This window comes from Bombina bombina, chromosome 1 (assembly GCF_027579735.1).
Source record: "Bombina bombina isolate aBomBom1 chromosome 1, aBomBom1.pri, whole genome shotgun sequence".
Classification (NCBI taxonomy): Eukaryota; Metazoa; Chordata; class Amphibia; order Anura; family Bombinatoridae; genus Bombina; species Bombina bombina.
Genome location: NC_069499.1, coordinates 85873646 through 85897468, shown reverse-complemented (window position 1 = coordinate 85897468; position 23823 = coordinate 85873646). Strand labels below are relative to the sequence as shown.

Here is a 23823-nt window from a genome sequence, read left to right as displayed (position 1 = left end):
TATTTATCGCCATATTAGCAATCTCTAGAAATTAGGGGGGCTTTAATTCATTTTTTTTTGTGTACCTGCAAAACCAAAAAAATATATATACATTTTTATTTCATTTTCTGACCCACAATTCCTCCGCCCGTCATTTTGTCCCTCTTTTTGCCAATGATTGCCAATCTGGTTCCCCCCCCCCAGATCATTCAACCCCTTTTTTGCAACAGGTCGTGCACTTCTTCTGCGCATGCTCTATAAGACCCATATACAAATTCCGGCTAAGAACAAACACTTGCAAGTAAGTATCAATGCTGAAATAACACTCACTTTGAAGTTTGCTAATATTCTAATTGCCATATTTTTATAGCGATCGCATCTATAGAGGGGTTATTTTTTATCAACTATTTATTTGCCAAATTAAATTATTTCAATGCTAATGTTATAAAAATTAAATAATATTGTAAATCAGGCATAAATAACATCAAGAATTTGTAAGATTACATTTCATTAGTGTTATTAGTGATCGCTAAATATATTTCAGCATTTTATTGGTAGTAACATAAAAAGGGAATAGCAAAACTGTACATAATGATAAATTGTTATTTGCATTTGTTTTTGATATGTATTATCTGATATTAGATTCATATTTGAGATATAAATATATATTGTAATAATACAGGCTATTAGACATAATCATATCATATAGGCTTGTATATCCGAACATGAAATCCGATATTAAATAAAGTATTTATACTTACATTGCTAAAATTTCTATATGTAAGAGGCAGAGATAGATATTTTTCGGCTGCGTTCACTGACAGAATAGTATTCAATGAAAGTATTCATTCATTGAACACTATGTTGCGCTTTGAGGATATATGATATTAACGCATGCGCACCATAAGTATATACTATTTTCACGCTTGCGCACAGTAAGTATTTTGGTTTGTAAACGCATGCGCAGATTGAGTACCAAGGTTTTTAGCGCATGTGCATAGTAAGGGCTCCACGGGTGCGCGCTTTAGAGATACATATAGAGCGGGTTGGACTTATATAAAATGATTTATATTTTTTTTAAAAAGTTGGCGGTTTGAATAACGATGTGTAATAGAAGTATTAGGAGCCTTGAGTAGTTGTAAAATTTACATTCACATAATAATGACAGTGCCTCTGTCAGCTATTTCTGATTGTGTGTGCTGTTTTTTTTGTGGAAAAAAACAAACCTTTGTGTGCAGAATCATATTTTGTCTTGCAGTGCAGTGCATCACAGTGCAACTACACAGTAGTGCAGTATTTCTTTTTTGCTCTTGGAAGCAATGATTTATTTTTCTCTAATTGTTTAGCATTAAAGGGTTGTAGCATGTAATTATATATTGTTGTGGCGGCATTGCTGGACTGATAGAGCTCCTGTCTGAGCCTTATCTTTGTTGGAGAAAAAAGTTTAAAATTTTAAGACTGTTGTGCGCAGAATGAGGTTTTTTCTTGCAGTGAGAGCATCACAGTGCAACTGCACAGTAGTGAATTATATTTTATTTTATTTTTTACTCTGAGGACAAATTTCTTTTTCTATAATTGTTCAGTGTTAGAGTTGTAGCATTTAATTTATATATTGCAGTGGGAGCATTGCTGGGCTGGCAGGGCTTGGTTGCTTAGTAGTATAGATTTCCATTTTTGTTTTTCTGTTACTAGTACTACATATACTATTAGTACCCTCATATCAGTGAAACAATATTTGTTATTGCAGTGGGGGCACCGTGGGCTCCTGGCAGTTTGCCCTATAGACTCTGCTTTATTGTCTAGCACTCTAGTATCGTACCTTCTCATTTGGGTGTAAAATATATATGTTGGCTCTTGGCAGTTTGCTCTGTAGACTCTGCTTTATTGTCTAGCACTCTAGTATCGTACCTTTTCAGTTGGGTGTAAAATTTATTTTAAAAAAAAGGATAAACAGGTAAACAGGATAATTACGCTAAACAGGTACCAGTGTAATTATTTGTTGTTTAAAAGTATTGTTTTGTGGGCTTCCTATTGGCCTGTAAGTGAGAAAATTTTGTTTTGAACTAATTTCGGACCTGAATATTTGGATGAACTGAACACGACTAGGTCCGTAATTTTGACGAACCAAGTTACACGAAAATTCTGAACCAAATCTTTAAGGATAAAATTAGTTTTTTTTGCCCGTGCACATGTCTAATATTTTCCCTACAAGTCATTGACTGTCCTTTCCTTATTCACTCATATAATCTAATGCTTCTCTCTGACACGCATGAACCACATCTCTTTATATCTTACTGCCTTTTTGTATCTAGTTTCTTTTTGTTCTTTGTGTTTACCTTGGAATTTTATTTATTATGTGTTTATTGGTACAGCTATTGCTAATAATGCTTTGTTTTCCTGTACAATAATCTATACATTTTTTATTTCTAAGCACTGCACACGGAGATTCAAAATTTTGAAAACCCAAAAATGTTCATACTGATTTCTACAGTCATGACATGGGCACGAAGTAAACCTCTTGATCCGGTATGTGCAATATACTGTATACCTCGTAATAATGCAATGCAATTTGTAAACATAAAACTAATGCTTCATTTGGAAAAATATTGAGATTTATACATTTTTATGTGTTTTTTATAGGATGATCCTGAAATTCCTTTCACAGAAGATGACTATCGAAGACGGAAGTGTCACTTAAATTTTAAAGATCACCTTAGTGTTGAAAAACTTGTGATTAAGCATGGAAAATCAGTGAGTTTAAATGCAGTTTAGAACATATTTATTTATAGTAAACAAAATTTACGTATAGTGTTTTTTTTTTTCTTAAACCTAATCTAAACAAACTGCTGCTGCACAGATCTCAACAGGAGATAATATTTGTACCTCTAAATAGGTCAAATGTCTTCATAGTTTATAGATACATCGTAGATAGAAAATAAACTTTTCTAAAGTAATAAACAGCTTTTTTTTAAATAAATGATTGGACATAACTTTTCTTAGCTATAAGTTAAAGGACAATTAAATACAGTAGAACTGTATTTCAAATTAGCAGTAGATATTTTTTTTTCTGACAAACTTCAAATTTTTCTACCTCCTGTATAATGTGACAGCCATCAGCCAATTACAATGCATATACATATGCACTGTGAACTCTTGCACATGCCCAGTAGGAACTGATGCCTCAGAAAGTGTGAATACAAAAAACATGCACAATTTGGTACTGGGAATACATTGAACAGTTGTTTAAAATTGCATGCTCTATCTGAGTCAGGAAAATGTAAAAGTTAAACATTGGATTCTTTTCTACTCCCATGCAGCACAGGGCAGCATGCAGAAGCACAAAAGCATATGGGCATTAGACGTGTGCATTCAGACATTTACGGCACTAAACAAATGCAGAAGATGGCGGCCACAAGCCACATTCTGCAATTTTCAGAGTCGGATTTATTCTTGTGAAAGTCCATCTTCGGTGTTTGTTTAGTGCTGAGAAGTTTGAATGCACATGTCTAATGAGCATGTTTGTAATCTGCACTTAATTGGGTATTATGGATTTAGGGAGCCAGATGGGTGCATTAGGAAGTAGCCATGTGAGGGCAGTGTAATACTTTGCAATATTATAATATTTTCTATTATTTATAAATGTTATATAAGCTACTAAAGGAACAAATTCATTAAAGGGACAGTAAAGTAAAAAAAAAAATATTTCGTGATTTAAATAGGGCATGTAATTTTAAACAACTTTCCAATTTACTTTTATTACCAATTTTGCTTTGTTCTCTTGGTATTCTTAGTTGAAAACTAAATTTAGGAGGTTCATGTGCTAATTTCTTAGACCTTGAAGACTGCCTCTAATTTGAAAGCATTTTGACAGTTTTTCACCACTAAAGGGCGTTAGTTCATGTGCTTCATATAGATAACATTGAGCTCAGGCACGTGAAGCTCCTAGGAGCCAGCACTGATTGGCTAAAAATGCAAGTCTGTCAAAAAAACTGAAATAAGGGGGCAGTTTGCAGAGGCGTAGATACAAGGTAATCACATAGGTAAAAAGTGTATTATTATAACTGTGTTGGTTATACAAAATTGGGGAATGGGTAAGAAAGGGATTATCTACCTTTTTAAACAACAAAAATGCTGGTGTTTAGTGTCCCTTTAAATAATTTAACATAAATTAATGTAATGTCAAATTGTGCAACAAACATTGAAAAAAATAATATTAGCTAATTTAGATTAATATTGGCTTAAATTTTAGCCGGGTGGTCAGTAAAATGATCCGGTTGGTGTGCCCATTAAAGGGACAGTCAAGTCCAAAAAATACTTTCATGTTTCAAATAGGGCATGTAATTTTAAACAACTTTCCAATTTACTTTTATCACTAATTTTGCTTTGTTCTCTTGGTATTCTTAGTTGAAAGCTAAACCTAAAAGGTTCATAGGCTAATTTCTTAGACCTTGAAGGCCGCCTCTAATCTAAATGCATTTTGATAGTTTTTCACCACTAGAGGGCATTAGTTCACGTGTTTCATATAGATAACATTGAGCTCATGCACGTGAATTTACCATGGAGACAGCTCTGATTGGCTAAACTGCAAGTCTGTCAAAAGAACTGAAATAAGGGGCAGTCTGCTGAGGCTTAGATACAAAGTAATTACAGAGGTAAAACATGTATAATTATAACTGTGTTGGTTATGCAAAACTGGGGAACTGGTAATTAAGGTATTATTTATCTTTTAAAACAACAAAAATTCTGGTGTTGACTGTCCCTTTAAAAAGGTTCTGGGAAGAACAAGGGGATATACACGGATGTTGAGCTGATAGTATAATTTATTTTTATCATGTTGCTGATTGTAAGTTATAGGCAAATCTTGTAATTGAAAATGAAAGGGACAATGTACCAATGATTTTAGTATAAATAAACAACACTTAAACATATTGACTTTTTGCCTACAAATTGAATTAAAAGCAGTTTAAAATTGAAATTAATAAAGCCATATCAGTGGAGTACACCCTGCTTATGCACTTTTCTCCTATCAGCCAATAAGCATTAACAGGAAGTAGATATCAGCCAATAAGCATTAACAAGAAGTAGATATCAGCCAATAAGCATTAGCAGGAAGTAGATATCAGCCAATAAGCATTACTAGGAAGTACACCAGTAAAAGGGGTATACGTATAAAAAGAAAATGCTCTGTGTTACACCAGTTTCCTATTGTACTATTGCTTGCATATAAATCTGTTTTACTCCTGCAACAATGTTAAACACATAGTTAAAGTCAGCTCAAGAGCAGCAATGCACTACTGAGGTCAAGCTGAACCCATCTAGTGAGCCAATATCAAGAATCATATATGTGTCTTCACCAATCACCAACTAGTAGCGCATTGCTGCTCCTCAGCCTGCCTAGTTAAGCTTTTCAATTAAGAATGCTAAGAGGACAAAATAAATTTGATAACAGAAGTAATTAGAAGTAAATTGAAAAGTCTATTGTATTCTCTTTCTGAATCATGAAACTTTAATTTTGGCTTCCATGTCCCTTTAATGAGCATTAGCAGTAATTGCCTATCAGCCAGTGAGCATTAATTAAGAACCACCTGTGAGCCATTTGGTATTAGTAGGATGTACACAAATGATACTGCTATATTAGTTTTAGATTACATTTAACGAGCTTTTACTTTACTTTTCCACAGACAAAAGAATCATCATGTATAATGTTGTTTTTAATATGCATGATAAAAGCATTTAGTACAATGTCTGTTAAACTATATATATGCCTAGGTGCTCACTAAGCTAATATAGAATTAAACATACAGAATAGGCAATCTCAGGTCTTGCAAAAACAAAATATTTGAAAACATTGCTTGAATTCAATTTACATGTCGTTGTTTTGGTTTAAAGGGACAGTTTACTCAAATATTTTCTCCCCTTTAATTCGTTCCCAATGATCCACTTTACCTGCTGGAGTGTATTAAATTGTTTACAAGTAGCTCCTTTACCCTTATATTGGCATTTGAAATGGTTAATTTAGCATGTGGTATCCCCACCTATTCTGAAAGTTTGTGGCCGCGCGTACCAGCTATAGATAAGCTTTGTAAACACAGCCAGCAGAAGAAATTACACTCTCAGTGTGATAAAGCAGAGATAAGGTAATAAAATGTTGATTTTCCATTGTTCTCTCAAAGTATTGGTGATTGTTTTAAGGACAGATATAAGATAAAGAAGCAGGTATATGTGCACAATGTGATACAGTAATGAGATCTGATTATACCTACAAGCTCAACCTATTTTATTAGGCTGTGGCTTCAAAACACAAAATCAGACCTTTAATATACACAAATAAGCCTTAAAAAGCTAATTTTCATACATTTTTTACTCTGCAGTTCGTAAAAAAAGCAATTGTTATAGTCAAATATAACCACTAGGTGTCAGTATGATTATTTCATATGTTTTTAATCACAAAAAAAATCAGAAAGCTTCAAAGAAGGGAGGGTTAGACATATGGAAAAATTAAAATATTTTTTGAGGCTTGAAATAAAAACATGTTTTATTTTCATAGAACAAAGGTAGATTTTCAACCTATGTTGTTGCTTCTGGCCTTCCGTATGGAGCAGATGAAGGAGTTTTGCACACATTTTTCAAGGTAAGATGATGCACAATGTAAGTTTAACTAGAATATCTATGAAGAATAATGAGCTTTGCATCTGAAAGCATTAGCCTGTAAGTGGGAACTGTTCATCTGTACAATATATTTTTTTTGTCCAGGTGTCACTATGGGCCCAATTATCTGACATTTGCTGACATTAGATTAGGCTGCCCTTAGGAAAATCTTTTTTTTCTTTCTTTTTTTTTAAAGAGTGGGCTATCCCTGTGAGTTGTAAAATGCTGCTTGTAAATAGTAATAGAGTTACCTGGAAAGGGCAACTTTACCGGGGAGAGCAAAGTTAGCAGAGAGAATATTACAAATCAGATTTCTATGTTTTTAGTATATATTATCTTATAATCACCTCTAGTTTCATATGCATATAGTTTTATATCAGGGTAATAAATATTTTGCATATCTTGGCCCAATCTTGCCACTTTCAGTTTGTGAGATAAAACAGCGAGATATACAGGGGGGAATGTTTAGACTACTATAAGCTACATCGATAGAACACTGCTGTCCAACCCACTATAAGTGGGAAAATCTCTATTTTTTTTTTTTTTTGCAAATGCACTAGCTAGGAAATTTGTACATTAAACTGATAGTAAACTCTCCACTTTATAAATACAGATTTGGAATTGTTGAATGTTAGTGATGTTTTAGATGGAGTTTAATTTATCAGTTGTAACAAAATTGCGCTATAAATTTACTTATACTTTTTTTAATATAGTTATAAAATTCAAATTCCCTGCACTCCGCCACCCACTTCAGAAGTCAATTTTTCTGGGAGCTAACAGTTTGAATTGTTCTGCAATCAGCACTCTAGCTACAACAAAAGTGACATATAGGGAGATCTCTGATTGGACAACAATTCAAACTGTTAGGTCACAGAAAAATTTGCTTTTGAATTGGGCGGAGGAGTGCTGGGAATTTTTTTTTATATCTATATTAAAAAGTATATGACATAATAACAACAGATACCATAGTATAATTAATCTGAGTCCTCAGGAGGAAAACGCTTTGATCTCAAAAATGACTTGAGTATAGTGATCAAGGAATCGGACAAAGGTGGGAACATAGTGATATTAAAAAAAGTTGATTATTTGGCTGACAGACAACTAAATGACAAGGACACATATGAATCCCTCAAGTCTGATCCAACAGATCTTTATTCTCCAATTTTAAGTAGAATAGTGGAAGAGGCTAAAGAAAATGGTATTATCACCTCAGAAATAGCAGATAGCTTGATACCTCAGAATCTTCCACTACCTTCTCAAATTACATAAAGATCTTTTTAATCCCCCCTGGCTGTCCTATTGTGGCAGGTATCGGTTCACTAAATCAAAATACAACTGCTCTTATCAATCAAATTGAATACATTAGTTGGCAAAACAGATATAGGTTTGTAACCATTGATGTATCAGCTTTATACACTTCAATACCACACACACAAAAGGTTTGGATGTATTGGAACACTTTTTAAGCACTTTCACTCTTTATGATACAAGCAGTTTTTACACCACACTGCTGTAGAGTATCTCTTGACTCACAACTTTTTACTGTTTGAGGGTAAGTACTATCTCCACAGACGTGGCACAGCTATGGGTGCTAAATTTGCACCATCTTATGCAAATCTCTATATGGGGTTCTGGGAGCTGTGTCAAGTCTTTGGAGATACTAACCCCTTCAGATAGAACATAATTTACTTTGGAGGATATATCGATGATGTATTACTTATTTGGAATGGAGATGAACAATCCATCCATCAATTTCACAAATACATTAACACTAACAGCTTTAATCTTATGTTTACTCTAAAGCACTACACATCTCAGATTAATTTCTTAGATGTCACACTTAAAGGGACAGTATACACTCATTTTCATATAACTGCATTTAATAGACACTACTATAAAGAATAAGATGCACAGATACTGATATAAAAATCCAGTATAAAACTATTTAAAAACTTACTTAGAAGCTGTCAGTTTGGCTCTGTTGAAAAGGTAGCTGGAAAGCCCACTGCAAGTGGCAAATAAGACCCTCCCCCCCTTCCCCCTTCTTTTGCATATGAAAAGACCCTTTACACAAACAGGAGTAAGCTGGAGAAGGTAGCTGACAGTATTCACATAAAACTTTGGGGCTTGGTTAGGAGTCTGAAAATCAGAGCAATGTTATTTAAAAATAAGCAAAACTATACATTTATTTAAAAAAAAAAAAACTTTATGGGCTATATAAATAGATCATCTACAAAACATTTATGCAAAGAAAAAATGAGTGTATAATGTCCCTTTAAATCTAATTTTAATTCTGTTGAAGTAGAATTATTCAGAAAAACCACATCAGGAAACACTATATTGCATTCAACATCTTGCCATCCCAAAAATACATTACAATCAATACCATATGGACAATATATACATAAAAACGAAATTGTTCAAATGAGAATACGTACCAAAATCATGCCATTGTGACACAACAGAGATTACAAGTTTGAGGTTATAATGAACATTTGTTAAATCAAACAAAAACTAAAGTTGATTGCATCCCCATAAGTAATCTGTTACAATACAAAACTCGAAAAGCACAAAGAAATTTGAAACCAACGTTTATAACAACATATAGTCGTGATTATTCAAAAATATGCAGTATTGTTTGAAATTGTCTGCAAATATTAAAATGCGATAACAAATTAAACATTATCACTTCAGGGGGTTGCTACTTCACTACACAAAAGGCTAAGACACTGAGAAATATTCTATCACCCTCCATTTTACCAGGGAAAAAACAAACACTTGGCTTCCTACTAGAGTTGAATGCCATAAATGCAATGGCAATATCTCTAAAACATGGAAACACATTAAAATAGTAATAAGTTTGATTAAAAAACAACAGGATCAGATACAACATAACGTGCAATACAACACGTTATTTATTTACTTACATGTAAAGTCTGTAACAAACAATATGTTGGACGCACTAAATGTGCTCTAAGAGACAGAGTATTACAACATTTAAGAGACATTAACAGTTCTGACAGCAATACACCAATAGCAAAACACTTCAGACAGGAACATGGTTCTAGAGATAGCCTTTTACAAGTACAAGGAATAGATCATTTTCCCAAACACAGAAGAGGGAGAGATCCAAAAAAACTCTTTTTTTGGATCTTCAAATTACAAACTAAACATCTGGGTGTTTTAAATTCCATCAATGATGTTAATTTGTTTTACTGATTTTTTTTTTTAATTAGGTTTGATTTATCTCTGTCTTTTATCTCTATGCACATATTTGAGATCAATGTTTAATAATACTGCATGTATTATTTTGAATTGTGGTTTATGTAGATATTATATAGGATTTGACACTTTTTTTTTCCTTGACTGCTTTACATATATGATGCTATTTTTCAAAATGTACATACAAAAAAAATATATATTTATAAGGATGATATGAACCTTGATTATGTAAAAAGTAGGCCATTATTTTTGAGCTGATATCTCTTTAAGCATTAATTACACACATTTTTGGACAAATTAGCTTTAAATTGCAGTCTGGACTGAGGTTTGAAACATGTCAGTAACCAAGGGCTAGGGGTAGGCCTGAAACATATATGGCACTTGAACTCTTTCCAGACTTTTGAATCTACATTGTTTTTATGGCTCTTGTATTTTAAAAAATTTCTACAATAAAGAATTTTCTACAGAGTTTACTATCACTTTAAAAAAAAATCCTGCATAATTTTAATAAAAATTTAAATGTTTATGAAAAATATAAATTTTGCAGAACAATTGTTACACTTTTTAATGTGATTTAACAATAGCATTTATATAGTACATTTTTTTATTTCCACAACTAATTTATTTGTTTCATATGATTTTTAAATTATGATTTTTTTTGTGGGCCCTCTCTTCACATGCTTAAATACAAGAAGGAGCCTTTTGCGAGACACACTGTTCTCAAGGTATAAATTCCACCAGGGGCTTCATTATACTGTTGAGGTTAAACTCATAGTTAAAGTCAGCTATATAGAAGTGAGGGGCTACTATCAATGTGATATAATTATGGATAATTTGATAATAATAATTAAAGGAATATGAAGCCCAAACATTTTCTTTTGTGAGTAAATTATCAAATTTGCTTTGTTCTCATTATATTCTGTGTTGAAGAGATACCTAGGTAGGCATCTGGATCACTAAAGGGCAAAAGGATAACATTCTTGCAAACTTGCTTCCATATAGTGCTCCAGAAATGGGCTGGCTCCTAAGCATATGTCCCTGCTTTTCAACAAAAGATACCAAGAGAACAAAGAAAATTTGTAATAGAAGTAAATTGGAAAGTTGTTTAAAATCATATGCTTTATCTGAAGCATGAAATAACAATGTTGGGTTTCATATCGCTTTAAACATACAGTATACATTGCACACCTTTAAATAAAAAAAAAATTTTAAAAAAAAAACGACTGTGTCTCTTTTCTGTTCTTTTATATTTTATGTAGGAAGCGTGGCTTGGAGAGACCTCTGCGTTACCTGTGTTTGGAGATGGATCTAATGTTATCCCAATAATACATATTAATGATTTGGCTAGGTAAAGGTTTTAACAGTTTTTTTATGTCTACAATAAACGTATGTAATGCCCATCCAGGCTCTTTAAAAATTGTTCTAATCTTTTTTTGTACCATCTATAAGTAGAGTACAATGTCCATTTAGAGTCTTTGTTTTATTATACTGTATAATACGGCTGCACAGTAGTGCATCCATCATTTTAGTTAGATGTGGCATTTTATGTTAAATGCTATTTTTCAAACTTTTGAGCAATTCAGCCAAGTTGGAGTGAATCTTTTCTTTCAGATTTGTTGATATGCAGCCCAACTTAATTCAGCATTTTTTGATTTAGCAGAGTTAGATCTGGTGGGGGAGACTATGTTTATTTAGGTCCCGAGATATGAAGCTACCATCCAATCTTCCCTCTAATTTTTTTTGAGTGCGGCACTATACATACATACTGTGTATATATATATATATATATATATATATATATATGGTATTAAACTTAAAACTTAGGCCCACACTCAGTATTAGGGGCTCACACCCAAGAGAACACTTATGATCTCAGTCAACAAGGTAATATTCACATTCAGTATCAGGAGCTTGTCAGTGGCTCACACTCAGGGGATATTCATATGCTCAGGCAAGGGGTCATATTCACATTCAGTGATCAGCCAATAGAATGCGAGCTCAATCTGATTGGCTGTTCCGATCAGTCAATAGAATGCGAGCTCAATCTGATTGGCTGATCGGATCAGCCAATCGGATTGAACTTGATTCTGATTGGCTGATTCCATCAGCCAATCAGAATTTTCCTACCTTAATTCCGATTGGCTGATAGAATCCTATCAGCCAATCGGAATTCGAGGGACGCCATCTTGGATGACGCCCCTTAAAGGAACCGTCATTCGTCGGGAATTCGTCGGTGAAGAAGGATGGATCCGCGATGGAGGTCTTGAAGATCAGCCGGTCATCATCGGATTGAAGAACATAGAAGATGCGGCTTGGATGAAGATGTTTGCCGGTCCGGATGTCCTCTTCTGCCCGCTTGGATCAAGACTTCAGCCGGAGGATGGACGTCACTCTTCAGCCCCCCGCTTGGGCTTGGATCAAGACATCGGAGGCTCTTCTGGATCGATCGGTGAACCTGGCATGGTGAAGACAAGGTAGGAAGATCTTCAGGGGCTTAGTGTTAGGTTTATTTAAGGGGGGTTTGGGTTAGATTAGGGGTATGTGGGTGGTGGGTTGTAATGTTGTGGGGGGGGTATTGTATGTTTTTTTTTACAGGCAAAAGAGCTGAATTCTTTGGGCCATGCCCCGCAAAGGGCCCTGTTCAGGGCTGGTAAGGTAAAAGAGCTTTGAACTTTTGTAATTTAGAATAGGGTAGGGAATTTTTTTATTTTGGGGGGCTTTGTTATTTTATTAGGGGGCTTAGAGTAGGTGTAATTAGTTTAAAATTGTTGTAATTTTTTTCTAATGTTTGTAAATATTTTTTTATTTTTTTTAACTTAGTTCTTTTTTATTTTTTGTACTTTAATTAGTTTATTTAATTGTATTTATTTGTAGGAATTGTATTTAATTTATTTATTGATAGTGTAGTGTTAGGTTTAATTGTAGATAATTGTAGGTATTTTATTTAATTTATTTATTGATAGTGTAGTGTTAGGTTTAATTGTAGGTAATTGTAGGTATTTTATTTAATTTATTTATTGATAGTGTAGTGTTAGGTTTAATTGTAACTTAGGTTAGGATTTATTTTACAGGTAATTTTGTAATTATTTTAACTATTTTAGCTATTAAATAGTTCTTAACTATTTAATAGCTATTGTACCTGGTTAAAATAAATACAAAGTTACCTGTAAAATAAATATAAATCCTAAAATTGCTATAATATAATTATAATTTATATTGTAGCTATATTAGGGTTTATTTTACAGGTAAGTATTTAGCTTTAAATAGGAATAATTTATTTAATAAGAGTTAATTTATTTCGTTAGATTTAAATTATATTTAACTTAGGGGGGTGTTAGTGTTAGGGTTAGACTTAGCTTTAGGGGTTAATCCATTTATTACAGTAGCGGCGAGATTCGGTCGGCAGATTAGGGGTTAATAATTGAAGTTAGGTGTCGGTGATGTTAGGGAGGGCAGATTAGGGGTTAATACTATTTATTATAGGGTTATTGAGGCGGGAGTGAGGCGGATTAGGGGTTAATAACTTTATTATAGTAGCGGTGAGATCCACTCGGCAGATTAGGGGTTAATAAGTGTAGGCAGGTGGAGGCGACGTTGAGGGGGGCAGATTAGGGGTTAATAAATATAATATAGGGGTCGGAGGTGTTAGGGGCAGCAGATTAGGGGTACAAAGCTATAATGTAGGTGGCGGTGGTGTACGGAGCGGCAGATTAGGGGTTAATAATAATATGCAGGGGTCAGCGATAGTGGGGGCGGCAGATTAGTGGTTAATAAATATAATATAGGGGTCGGCGGTGTTAGGGGCAGCAGATTAGGGGTACATAAGTATAACGTAGGTGGCGGTCGGCAGATTAGGGGTTAAAACATTTTAATCGAGTGGCGGCGATGTGGGGGGACCTCGGTTTAGGGGTACATAGGTAGTTTATGGGTGTGAGTGTACTTTAGAGCACAGTAGTTAAGAGCTTTATAAACCGGCATTAGCCCAGAAAGCTCTTAACTACTGACTTTTTTCTGCGGATGGAGTTTTGTGTCGTTAGATTTCTAACGCTCACTTCAGCCACGACTCTAAATACCAGAGTTAGAAAAATCCCATTGAAAAGATAGGATACGCAATTGACGTAAGGGGATCTGCGGTATGGAAAAGTCGCGGCTGGAAAGTGAGCGTTAGACCCTTTCCTGGCTGACTCCAAATACCGGCGGTAGCCTAAAACCAGCGTTAGGAGCCTCTAACGCTGGTTTTCACGGCTACCGCCAAACTCTAAATCTAGGCCTTAGTGTCAGAAGCTGACATTATTAGAGGCTCACCCAGGGGCCATTCATACTCACAGGCAAGGGGTCTTATACAAACTCAGTGTCTGGAGCTGACACTATCAGAGGCTCACACTCAGGGGCCATTCATACACTCAGGCAAAGGGTCTTATGCAAACTCAGTGTCAGGAGCTGACACTATCAGAGGCTCACACTCAGGGGCCATTCATACACTCAGGCAAGGGGTCTTATTCACACTATCACGTTCTCTTATTCACTGTCAGTGGTTCACACTCACGGGTCATTCATATGCTCAGGCAACGGGTCATATTTACAAACAATGATCACACATACCCTCAGGACCATTTATACTTTCAAGGTATCAAACACATACACAGGGGACCACTTATTCACACAGTGCCAAGAGATCAATTGCCCCCACTGCAACTCAGTATTTTTAGTACTGATCCCAGTGACTTACCTTACCTTGCTGCCCGGCCCCCTATCTGCCCCCCCCCCTCATGTTACTGTTACCCTTGGCAGCTCAAGCATCATCGTGCTCATACCCTGTTGGCCAAGCACCGCCATGCAGCTCAGTTGTCACGGCATTGTTGAAATAAAAACATCACTGTCCACATCCCTCGAGTGTCGCGTAGGCTGATATGCTGAGTCTGCTACACCAAATGGGAAGGTGCATGCCAACATTACCACACACTTTAGGGGGAACACTGCTGCCATCTAGTGCTCAAAAGCGTATAGCATTGTTTAAAGCATTATTGCAAAACAGCTCCCATATAGTGCTGCAGACGGGTGCATTCTACCTACCTAGGTATGCTCTTCAACAAATGATACAAAGAGTACAAAATTGGAATTTTAAAGCAAAAAGCTCAGTCCGTATCATGATAAAACATTGGATTTCATGTCCCTTCATAAAGGTTGCATAAAACACATTGAACTTGTAATATAACATTTTTAATTACTCAAAGTAAAGAAAACTTTGCAATATACTTTCATCATTTTATTCAGTTCCCCTTTCCTGTAATTTAACTCTGCAAATTGTAGGTTTTCTAATAGTGAGAAATGTGCATTCACACTGCATACATTACAATCCTAACCCTGCTGCATATCTGTCCCTAACTGGCCTGAGCAGTGAGGATTAGATAGGACAATGCAAACAATTTAAAAAAAACAATAGCAGCAAGCATTATAGGCATGTATGTCTTTCATTGCAACACTGCAAAAAGTCTTGTAATTATAAGGTCTTTATGTCCCTTTAACCCTGATAAATAATTTAAGAGAAATTTCCCAAATTAACAATAATCTTCTAAAAAATATCTCTAAAAGCCATGGTATCATTTTAACAGCATTAATCCCTTCCTGACATTAGGGTGTTCCATGCCGTCCTAACTGCGCTGTTTACTAATCAGCTGATTATTTTGAATGTGCTCTAGTTCAGATATCCTGAAAATCTGACCTGTTAGGGAGGCCTAAAGACAGGTTTGAAAATGAATGATCTAGCAGAACAAATTACATTTTTGCTATTGTTTCATTTTAGTGTGATACAAAATATCGTGGACCATCGACCAAGGACCCACTACTTAGTTGCTGTTGATGATTCGGTACATACCCAACAGGAAATTGTTAAGGTAAAACTACTTAGTAACAAATGAATGATAAAATAATGTTTAAGAAAATTCTCATATATCATGTAAAGACCCTTTTTTTTTTTTCTTTTTAGTGTATCAGCACTAAGCTCGGTCCTGGAAAAATCCAACGTGTTTCCAAAGAAAATGCATTCCTGAGAAAAGAGTTAAATGTTAGTAATTCATTTTAACTTTTATATGTGTACTCATGTGCAATAATATCTAATCATTCTGCATATTTTTTTGTTTGTTATTTATTTTCATTGTTTTTATTTTTTTAACTACCCATTTCTTAAAAGAAAACTGTATTAAACCAATAGTCTTGCTGTCTTGTATTTATTGAATTATTTTTTATTATATGTATGATGTTTATAAAAGGGACATTAAACGTTAAATAAATGATAGATAGAATGATGCATTTAAAGTGAAGGTAAACTTTCATGAATCAGTGCCCTGTTTTTAAAAATATTATTAAAAACAGGGGCACTTTCATTCATCAAAGATTACATTTCACAGTTTTTATAAAAATACTTACCTTTTATTCTGGAAGCCGCTCCAGCGCTTCCCCCGCAAGTCACAAGTCTCTTCTTACGTCACCAATGAAGAACCCGGCTTCTTCCAATCACGGCGTAGCCTCAGGCAATGTTTGCTCTGGGGGGGAAGCCGTGATTGGAGGAAGCCGGATTCGTCATTGGTGACGTATGAAAAGACTTGCGACGGGCAGGGGAAGCGCTGGAGCAGCTTCTAGAATAAAAGGTAAGTATTTTTACAAAAACTGTGAAATGTAAACTTTGATGAATGAAAGTGCCCCTGTTTTTAATAATATTTTTAAAAACAGGGCAATGATTCATCAAAGTTTACCTTCACTTTAAAGAAAAGATTAGTCTGAGAATAACCTGTAGATGTATTTTTTAAAGTTTCATTAGCTGTTTTAATATTGACAAAATAAATGTAAAGTTTTAGGGCTCGATGATATAATCTTTGCCAGGTCAAACCTACTTTTTCTTGCTGACTCTCGCAAGGCTGCCCTGGTGCAATGATCGTAAAAATGGGGCAGTCCTTGCGAGTGGCGAGATGGCTCCTATTAAAGTAATGGAGCTCGCTGGACAGGGACACTTCACTCCTTAGTGCGAAGTTAGCAGGGAGCAGGGGGAGCACTTTAAAATTAAATCTTGCAGCTGATATAACCCACATTATGCTCCTCTATTTTTTCGTATGCATTTGTTTTTCTATTAAGGTTATAAGTGATCGTGTTGTTTTGAAAAAAGCTCGCCACCTTTTAGTTGGAAAAAAAATATGAGATCTGCAGTGTGAAAATCTTTATAGAATTACACTGGGATTAGAAAGACATTTTCATATACACCCATGGAACGCCCATGTTCAGCCCATTTTACGAAAAAACAACAATTACGCTTTGCATGTTGTATAATATTGTATTATATAAGTTTTGCACATCCAGTGTACTACAATTACGATTTACGCTATGCATATTTAATTTGATTTATTCCTGTGTAAATTACATATAAATTTTACTTTTTTGCTAGCATACGATTTTTTGTGAAGAATGTTGTTACGATTTTTGATGCACCTTAGCAATACCATTTTTCCCTGCTTATTTTTGTGTGAAAGAAAACCTTTGCTACTGTTACAAAGCATACCAATCATTATTAGTTGGAGTAGAGGGAGTCTTCTTATGGATGAGGAGATGTTCTCAGAGCATGGTTAAAGTGAATGAAACAGGTTTGAAGTACCATGCAAAATGTCTTTCTCTCTATACACGAGGAATGGTGGATTTCTCTTGTTAAGTGTAGTCAGTCCACGGGTCATCCATTACTTATGGAATATATCTCTTCCTAACAGGAAGCTGCAAGAGGATCACCCAAGCAGAGCTGCTATATAGCTCCTCCCCTCACATGTCATATTCAGTCATTCTCTTGCAGCCTAACTAAAGATAGGTCGCTGTGAGAGGTCTGTGGTGTTTTTTAACTTAGTTTATTTCTTCAATCAAAAGTTTGTTATTTTAAATGGCACCGGAGTGTGCTGTTTGTTCTCAGGCAGCATTAGAAGAAGAATCTGCCTGCGTTTTCTATGATCTTAGCAGACGTAACTAAGATCCACTGGCTGTTCTCATCTGAGGAGTGAGGTAACTTCAGAAAAGGGGAATAGCATGCAGGGCCCCCTGCAAACGAGGTATGTGCAGTAAATTATTTTTCTGAGGAATGGAATTGACTGAGAAAATACTGCTGATACCAATGTAACATAAGTTCAGCCTTAAATGCAGTGATAGCGACTGGTATTAGGCTGATGAGTGTGTGTACACTGAATGTATTTTTCTAAGGAATGGAATTGACTCTGAAAATACTGTTAATACTGAAATAATGTATGAGCCGTAACTGCAGTAAAAGCGACTGGTAGCAGGCTTATTAATAACACTTCATAACTTTTCAAATGTATGTTTAAAACGTTTACTGGCATGTTAATCGTTTTTTGTGAGGTACTTGGTGATAAAACTTATTGGGGCATGATTTTTACCACATGGCCATCTTTGTTTTCTGCATAGAAACAGTTATCTGAGCTTCCCCACTGTTGTAATATGAGTGGGAGGGGCCTATTTTAGCGCTTTTTTGCGCAGTAAAAATTCAGTCACAATCTGTCTACTTCATCCTCCATGATCCAGATCGTCTCTAGAGAGCTCAGGGGTCTTCAAAATTCATTTTGAGGGAGGTAATCAGTCACAGCAGACCTGTGACAGTGTGTTTTGACTGTGATAAAAACGTTAATTATTAAATTGTTATCCGTTTTTGGGAATTAAGGGGTTAATCATCCAATTGCTGGTGGGTGCAATCCTTTGCTAACTTAATACATTTACTGTAAAAAATTGGTTGCTATAACTATTTTGGTTCATTGTTATTTCAACTGTGACAGCTTTTTGTGCTTCTTAAAGGCACAGTAGCGTTTTTTATATTGCTTGTAAATTTATTTAGAAAAGTATTTCCAAGCTTGCTAGTCTCATTGCTAGTCTGTTTAAACATGTCTGACACAGATGAATCTCTTTGTTCACTATGTTTAAAGGCCAATGTGGAGCCCAATAGAAATTTGTGTACTAATTGCATTGATGTTACTTTAAATAAAAGTCAATCTTTACATGTAAAGAAATTATCACCAGACAATGAGGGGGAAGTTATGCCGACTAACTCTCCTCACGTGTCAGTACCTTCGCCTCCCGCTCAGGAGGTGCGTGGTTTTGTGGCGCCAAGTACATCAGGGAGGCCCTTACAAATCACTTTGCAAGACATGGCTACTGTTATGACAGAAGTATTATCTAAATTGCCAGAATTAAGAGGCAAGCGCGATAGCTCTGGGTTAAGGACAGAGCGCGCGGATGAGGTGAGAGCCATGTCAGATACTGCGTCACAGTTTGCAGAACATGAAGACGGAGAGCTTCATTCTGTGGGTGACGGATCTGATCCAGGGAGACTGGATTCAGAGATTTCTAATTTTAAATTTAAGCTTGAGAACCTCCGCATATTGCTAGGGGAGGTATTAGCGGCTCTGAATGATTGTAACACGGTTGCAATTCCAGAAAAATGATGTAGGTTGGATAGATACTATGCGGTACCGGTGTGTACTGACGTGTTTCCTATACCTAAAAGGCTTACAGAGATTATTAGCAAGGAGTGGGATAGACCTGGTGTGCCTTTTTCCCCTCCTCCCATATTTAGGAAAATGTTTCCTATAGACGCCACCACACGAGACTTATGGCAGACGGTCCCTAAGGTGGAGGGAGCAGTTTCTACTTTAGCTAAGCGTACCACTATCCCGGTGGAGGATAGTTGTGCCTTTTCAGATCCAATGGATAAGAAATTAGAGGGTTACCTTAAGAAAATGTTTGTTCAACAAGGTTTTATCTTACAGCCCCTTGCATGCATTGCGCCTGTCACTGCTTCGGCGGCATTCTGGTTTGAGTCTCTGGAAGAGGCCATTCGCACAGCTCCATTGGATGAAATTATGAACAAGCTTAAAGCACTTAAGCTAGCTAACGCATTTGTTTCTGATGCCGTCGTACATTTAACCAAACTTACGGCTAAGAACTCCGGATTCGCCATCCAAGCGCGCAGAGCGCTATGGCTTAAATCCTGGTCAGCTGACGTGACTTCTAAATCTAAATTGCTTAATATTCCTTTCAAAGGAAAGACCTTATTCGGGCCCGGCTTGAAAGAAATTATAGCTGACATTACGGGAGGTAAGGGCCATGCTCTACCTCAAGACAGGGCCAAATCAAAGGCCAAACAGTCTAATTTTCGTGCCTTTCGTAACTTCAAGGCAGGAGCAGCATCAACTTCCTCCGCTCCAAAACAGGAAGGAGCTGTTGCTCGTTACAGGCAGGGCTGGAAAGTTAACCAGTCCTGGAGCAAGGGCAAGCAGGCCAAGAAACCTGCTGCTGCCCCTAAGACAGCATGAAGAGAGGGTCCCCTATCCGGAAACGGATCTAGTGGGGGGCAGACTTTCTCTCTTCGCCCAGGCTTGGGCAAGAGATGTCCAGGATCCCTGGGCGTTGGAGATCATATCTCAGGGATATCTCCTGGACTTTAAAACTTCTCCACGAGGGAGATTTCATCTTTCAAGGTTATCAGCAAACCAAATAAAGAAAGAGGCGTTTCTACGCTGTGTACAAGACCTCTTACTAATGGGGGTGATCCACCCAGTTCCGCGGACGGAACACGGGCAAGGATTCTATTCAAATCTATTTGTGGTTCCCAAGAAAGAGGGAACCTTCAGACCAATCTTGGACTTAAAAATCCTAAACAAATTCCTAAGAGTTCCATCATTCAAAATGGAAACTATTCGAACCATCCTTCCCATGATCCAAGAGGGTCAGTACATGACCACAGTGGACTTAAAGGATGCCTACCTTCACATACCGATTCACAAGGATCATTATCGGTACCTAAGATTTGCTTTCCTAGACAGGCATTACCAGTTTGTAGCTCTTCCCTTCGGATTAGCTACGGCTCCGAGAATCTTTACAAAAGTTCTGGGCTCACTTCTGGCGGTACTAAGACCACGAGGCATAGCGGTGACTCCGTACCTAGACGACATTCTGATACAAGCATCAAGTTTTCAAACTGCCAAGTCTCATACAGAGATAGTTCTGGCATTTCTGAGGTCGCATGGGTGGAAGGTGAACGTGGAAAAGAGTTCTCTATTACCACTTACAAGGGTTCCCTTTCTAGGGACTCATAGATTCTGTAGAGATGAAAATTTACCTGACAGAGGCCAGGTTATCAAAACTTCTAAATGCTTGCCGTGTCCTTCATTCCATTCCACACCCGTCAGTAGCTCAGTGCATGGAAGTAATCGGCTTAATGGTAGCGGCAATGGACATAGTACCATTTGCGCGCCTGCATCTCAGACCGCTGCAATTGTGCATGCTAAGTCAGTGGAACGGGGATTACTCAGATTTGTCCCCCCCTACTAAATCTGGATCAAGAGACCAGAGATTCTCTTCTATGGTGGCTTTCTCGGCCACATCTGTCCAAGGGGATGACCTTTCGCAGGCCAGATTGGACGATTGTACCAACAGACGCCAGCCTTCTAGGCTGGGGCGCAGTCTGGAACTCCCTGAAGGCTCAGGGATTATGGACTCAGGAGGAGAAACTCCTCCCAATAAATATTCTGGAATTAAGAGCAATATTCAATGCTCTCCTAGCTTGGCCTCAGTTAGCTACTCTGAGGTTCATCAGATTTCAGTCGGACAACATCACGACTGTGGCTTACATCAACCATCAAGGGGGAACCAGAAGTTCCCTAGCGATGTTGGAAGTCTCAAAGATAATTCGCTGGGCAGAGTCTCACTCTTGCCACCTGTCAGCGATTTACATCCCAGGCGTGGAGAACTGGGAGGCGGATTTTCTAAGTCGCCAGACTTTTCATCCGGGGGAGTGGGAACTTCATCCGGAGGTCTTTGCTCAACTGATTCATCGTTGGGGCAAACCAGAACTGGATCTCATGGCGTCTCGCCAGAACGCCACGCTTCCTTGTTACAGATCCAGGTCCAGGGACCCGGGAGCAGTGCTGATAGATGCTCTGACAGCCCCTTGGGTCTTCAACATGGCTTATGTGTTTCCACCATTTCCGATGCTTCCTCGTTTGATTGCCAAGATCAAACAGGAGAGAGCTTCAGTGATTCTGATAGCGCCTGCGTGGCCACGCAGGACCTGGTATGCAGACCTAGTGGACATGTCGTCCTGTCCACCGTGGTCTCTGCCTCTAAGACAGGACCTTCTAATTCAGGGTCCTTTCAACCATCCAAATCTAATTTCTCTGAGGCTGACTGCATGGAGATTGAACGCTTGATTCTATCAAAGCGTGGCTTCTCGGAGTCGGTTATTGATACCTTAATACAGGCTAGGAAGCCTGTTACCAGAAAAATTTACCATAAGATATGGCGTAAATATTTATATTGGTGCGAATCCAAGTGTTACTCATGGAGTAAGGTTAGGATTCCTAGGATATTGTCCTTTCTACAAGAGGGTTTAGAAAAGGGCTTATCTGCTAGTTCGTTAAAGGGACAGATTTCTGCTCTGTCTATTCTTCTACACAAACGTCTGGCTGAAGTTCCAGACGTTCAGGCTTTTTGTCAGGCTTTAGCTAGGATTAAGCCTGTGTTTAAGACTGTGGCTCCGCCGTGGAGCTTAACCCCTTAATGACCAGACCATTTTTCAATTTTCTTACATTTCTGCTGTGTTTGTGTTTAGCTGTAATTTTCCTCTTACACATTTACTGTACCCACACATATTATATACCGTTTTTCTCGCCATTAAATGGACTTTCTAAAGATACCATTATTTTCATCATATCTTATAATTTCCTATTAAAAAAATATAAAATATGAGGAAAAAATTGAAAAAACACACTTTTTCTAACTTTGACCCCCAAAATCTGTTACACATCTACAATCACCAAAAAACACCTATGCTAAATAGTTTCTAAATTTTGTCCTGAGTTTAGAAATACCCAATGTTTACATGTTCTTTGCTTTTTTTGCAATTTATAGGGCCATAAATACAAGTAGCACTTTGCTATTTCCAAACCCCTTTTTTTCAAAATTAGCGCTAGTTACATTGGAACCCTGATATCTGTCAGGAAAACCTGAATATCCCTTGACATGTATATATTTTTTTTTAGAAGACAACCCAAAGTATTGATCTAGGCCCATTTTGGTATATTTCATGCCACCATTTCACCGCCAAATGTCATCAAATAAAAAAAAAAGTTCACTTTTTCACAAATTTTGTCATAAACTTTAGGTTTCCCACTGAAATTATTTACAAACAGCTTCTGCAATTAAGGCACAAATGGTTGTAAATGCTTCTTTGGGATCCCCTTTGTTCAGAAATAGCAGACTTATATGGCTTTGGGGTTGCTTTTTGGTAATTAGAAGGCCGCTAAATGCTGCTGCGCACCACACGTAAATTATGCCCAGCAGTGAAGGGGTTAATTAGGTAGGTTGTAGGGAGCTTGCAGGGTTAATTTTAGCTTTAGGGTAGAGATCAGCCTCCCACCTGACACATCCCACCCCCTGATCCCTCCCAAACAGCTCTCTTCCCTCCCCCACCCCACAATTGTCCCCGCCATCTTAAGTACTGGCAGAAAGTCTGCCAGTACTAAATAAAAGGAGTTTTTCTTTTTTTTTAATAAAAAAAAATAAAATGTTTTAGCTGTGATGGACCCCTGCCTTAGCCCCAACCTCCATGATCCCCCCCCCAGCTCTCTAACACTCTCCCCTACCTATTTGCCGCCATCTTGGGTACTGGCAGCTGTCTGCCAGTACCCAATTTGCCCCCAAAAACAAAAGTATCTTTTTCTCTTTTTGCAATTATTAATATTTTCTGTAGTGTAGCAGCCCCCCACAATACCCCAACCCCCTCCCAGATCCTTATATATTTATATTTTTAAAATCTTTTTCCCCCCTCTTCCCTCCTCATTGGTGTCAGTGGCCAGCTAATCGCGCACGCGCACGTGCGCCCCCGCACGCTCCCGGCACCCGGCGTGCACATTGCACTTACAGGAACCGGATGCC

At 37.1% G+C, this 23823-nt stretch overlaps 1 protein-coding gene across 1 annotated transcript in view; it reads left to right on the top strand.

The window, feature by feature from the left end:
- The window catches only part of AK7 (adenylate kinase 7), a 177037-nt gene that overhangs the window by 6238 nt on the left and 146976 nt on the right, over window positions 1-23823 (top strand). Inside the window, exons 4-9 of the mRNA XM_053697496.1 lie at window positions 2411-2505; window positions 2620-2730; window positions 6527-6610; window positions 11109-11197; window positions 15653-15743; window positions 15836-15913. Of these exons, the coding sequence (XP_053553471.1) occupies window positions 2411-2505; window positions 2620-2730; window positions 6527-6610; window positions 11109-11197; window positions 15653-15743; window positions 15836-15913 (548 nt within the window). The remainder of the gene's footprint in view (window positions 1-2410; window positions 2506-2619; window positions 2731-6526; window positions 6611-11108; window positions 11198-15652; window positions 15744-15835; window positions 15914-23823) is intronic.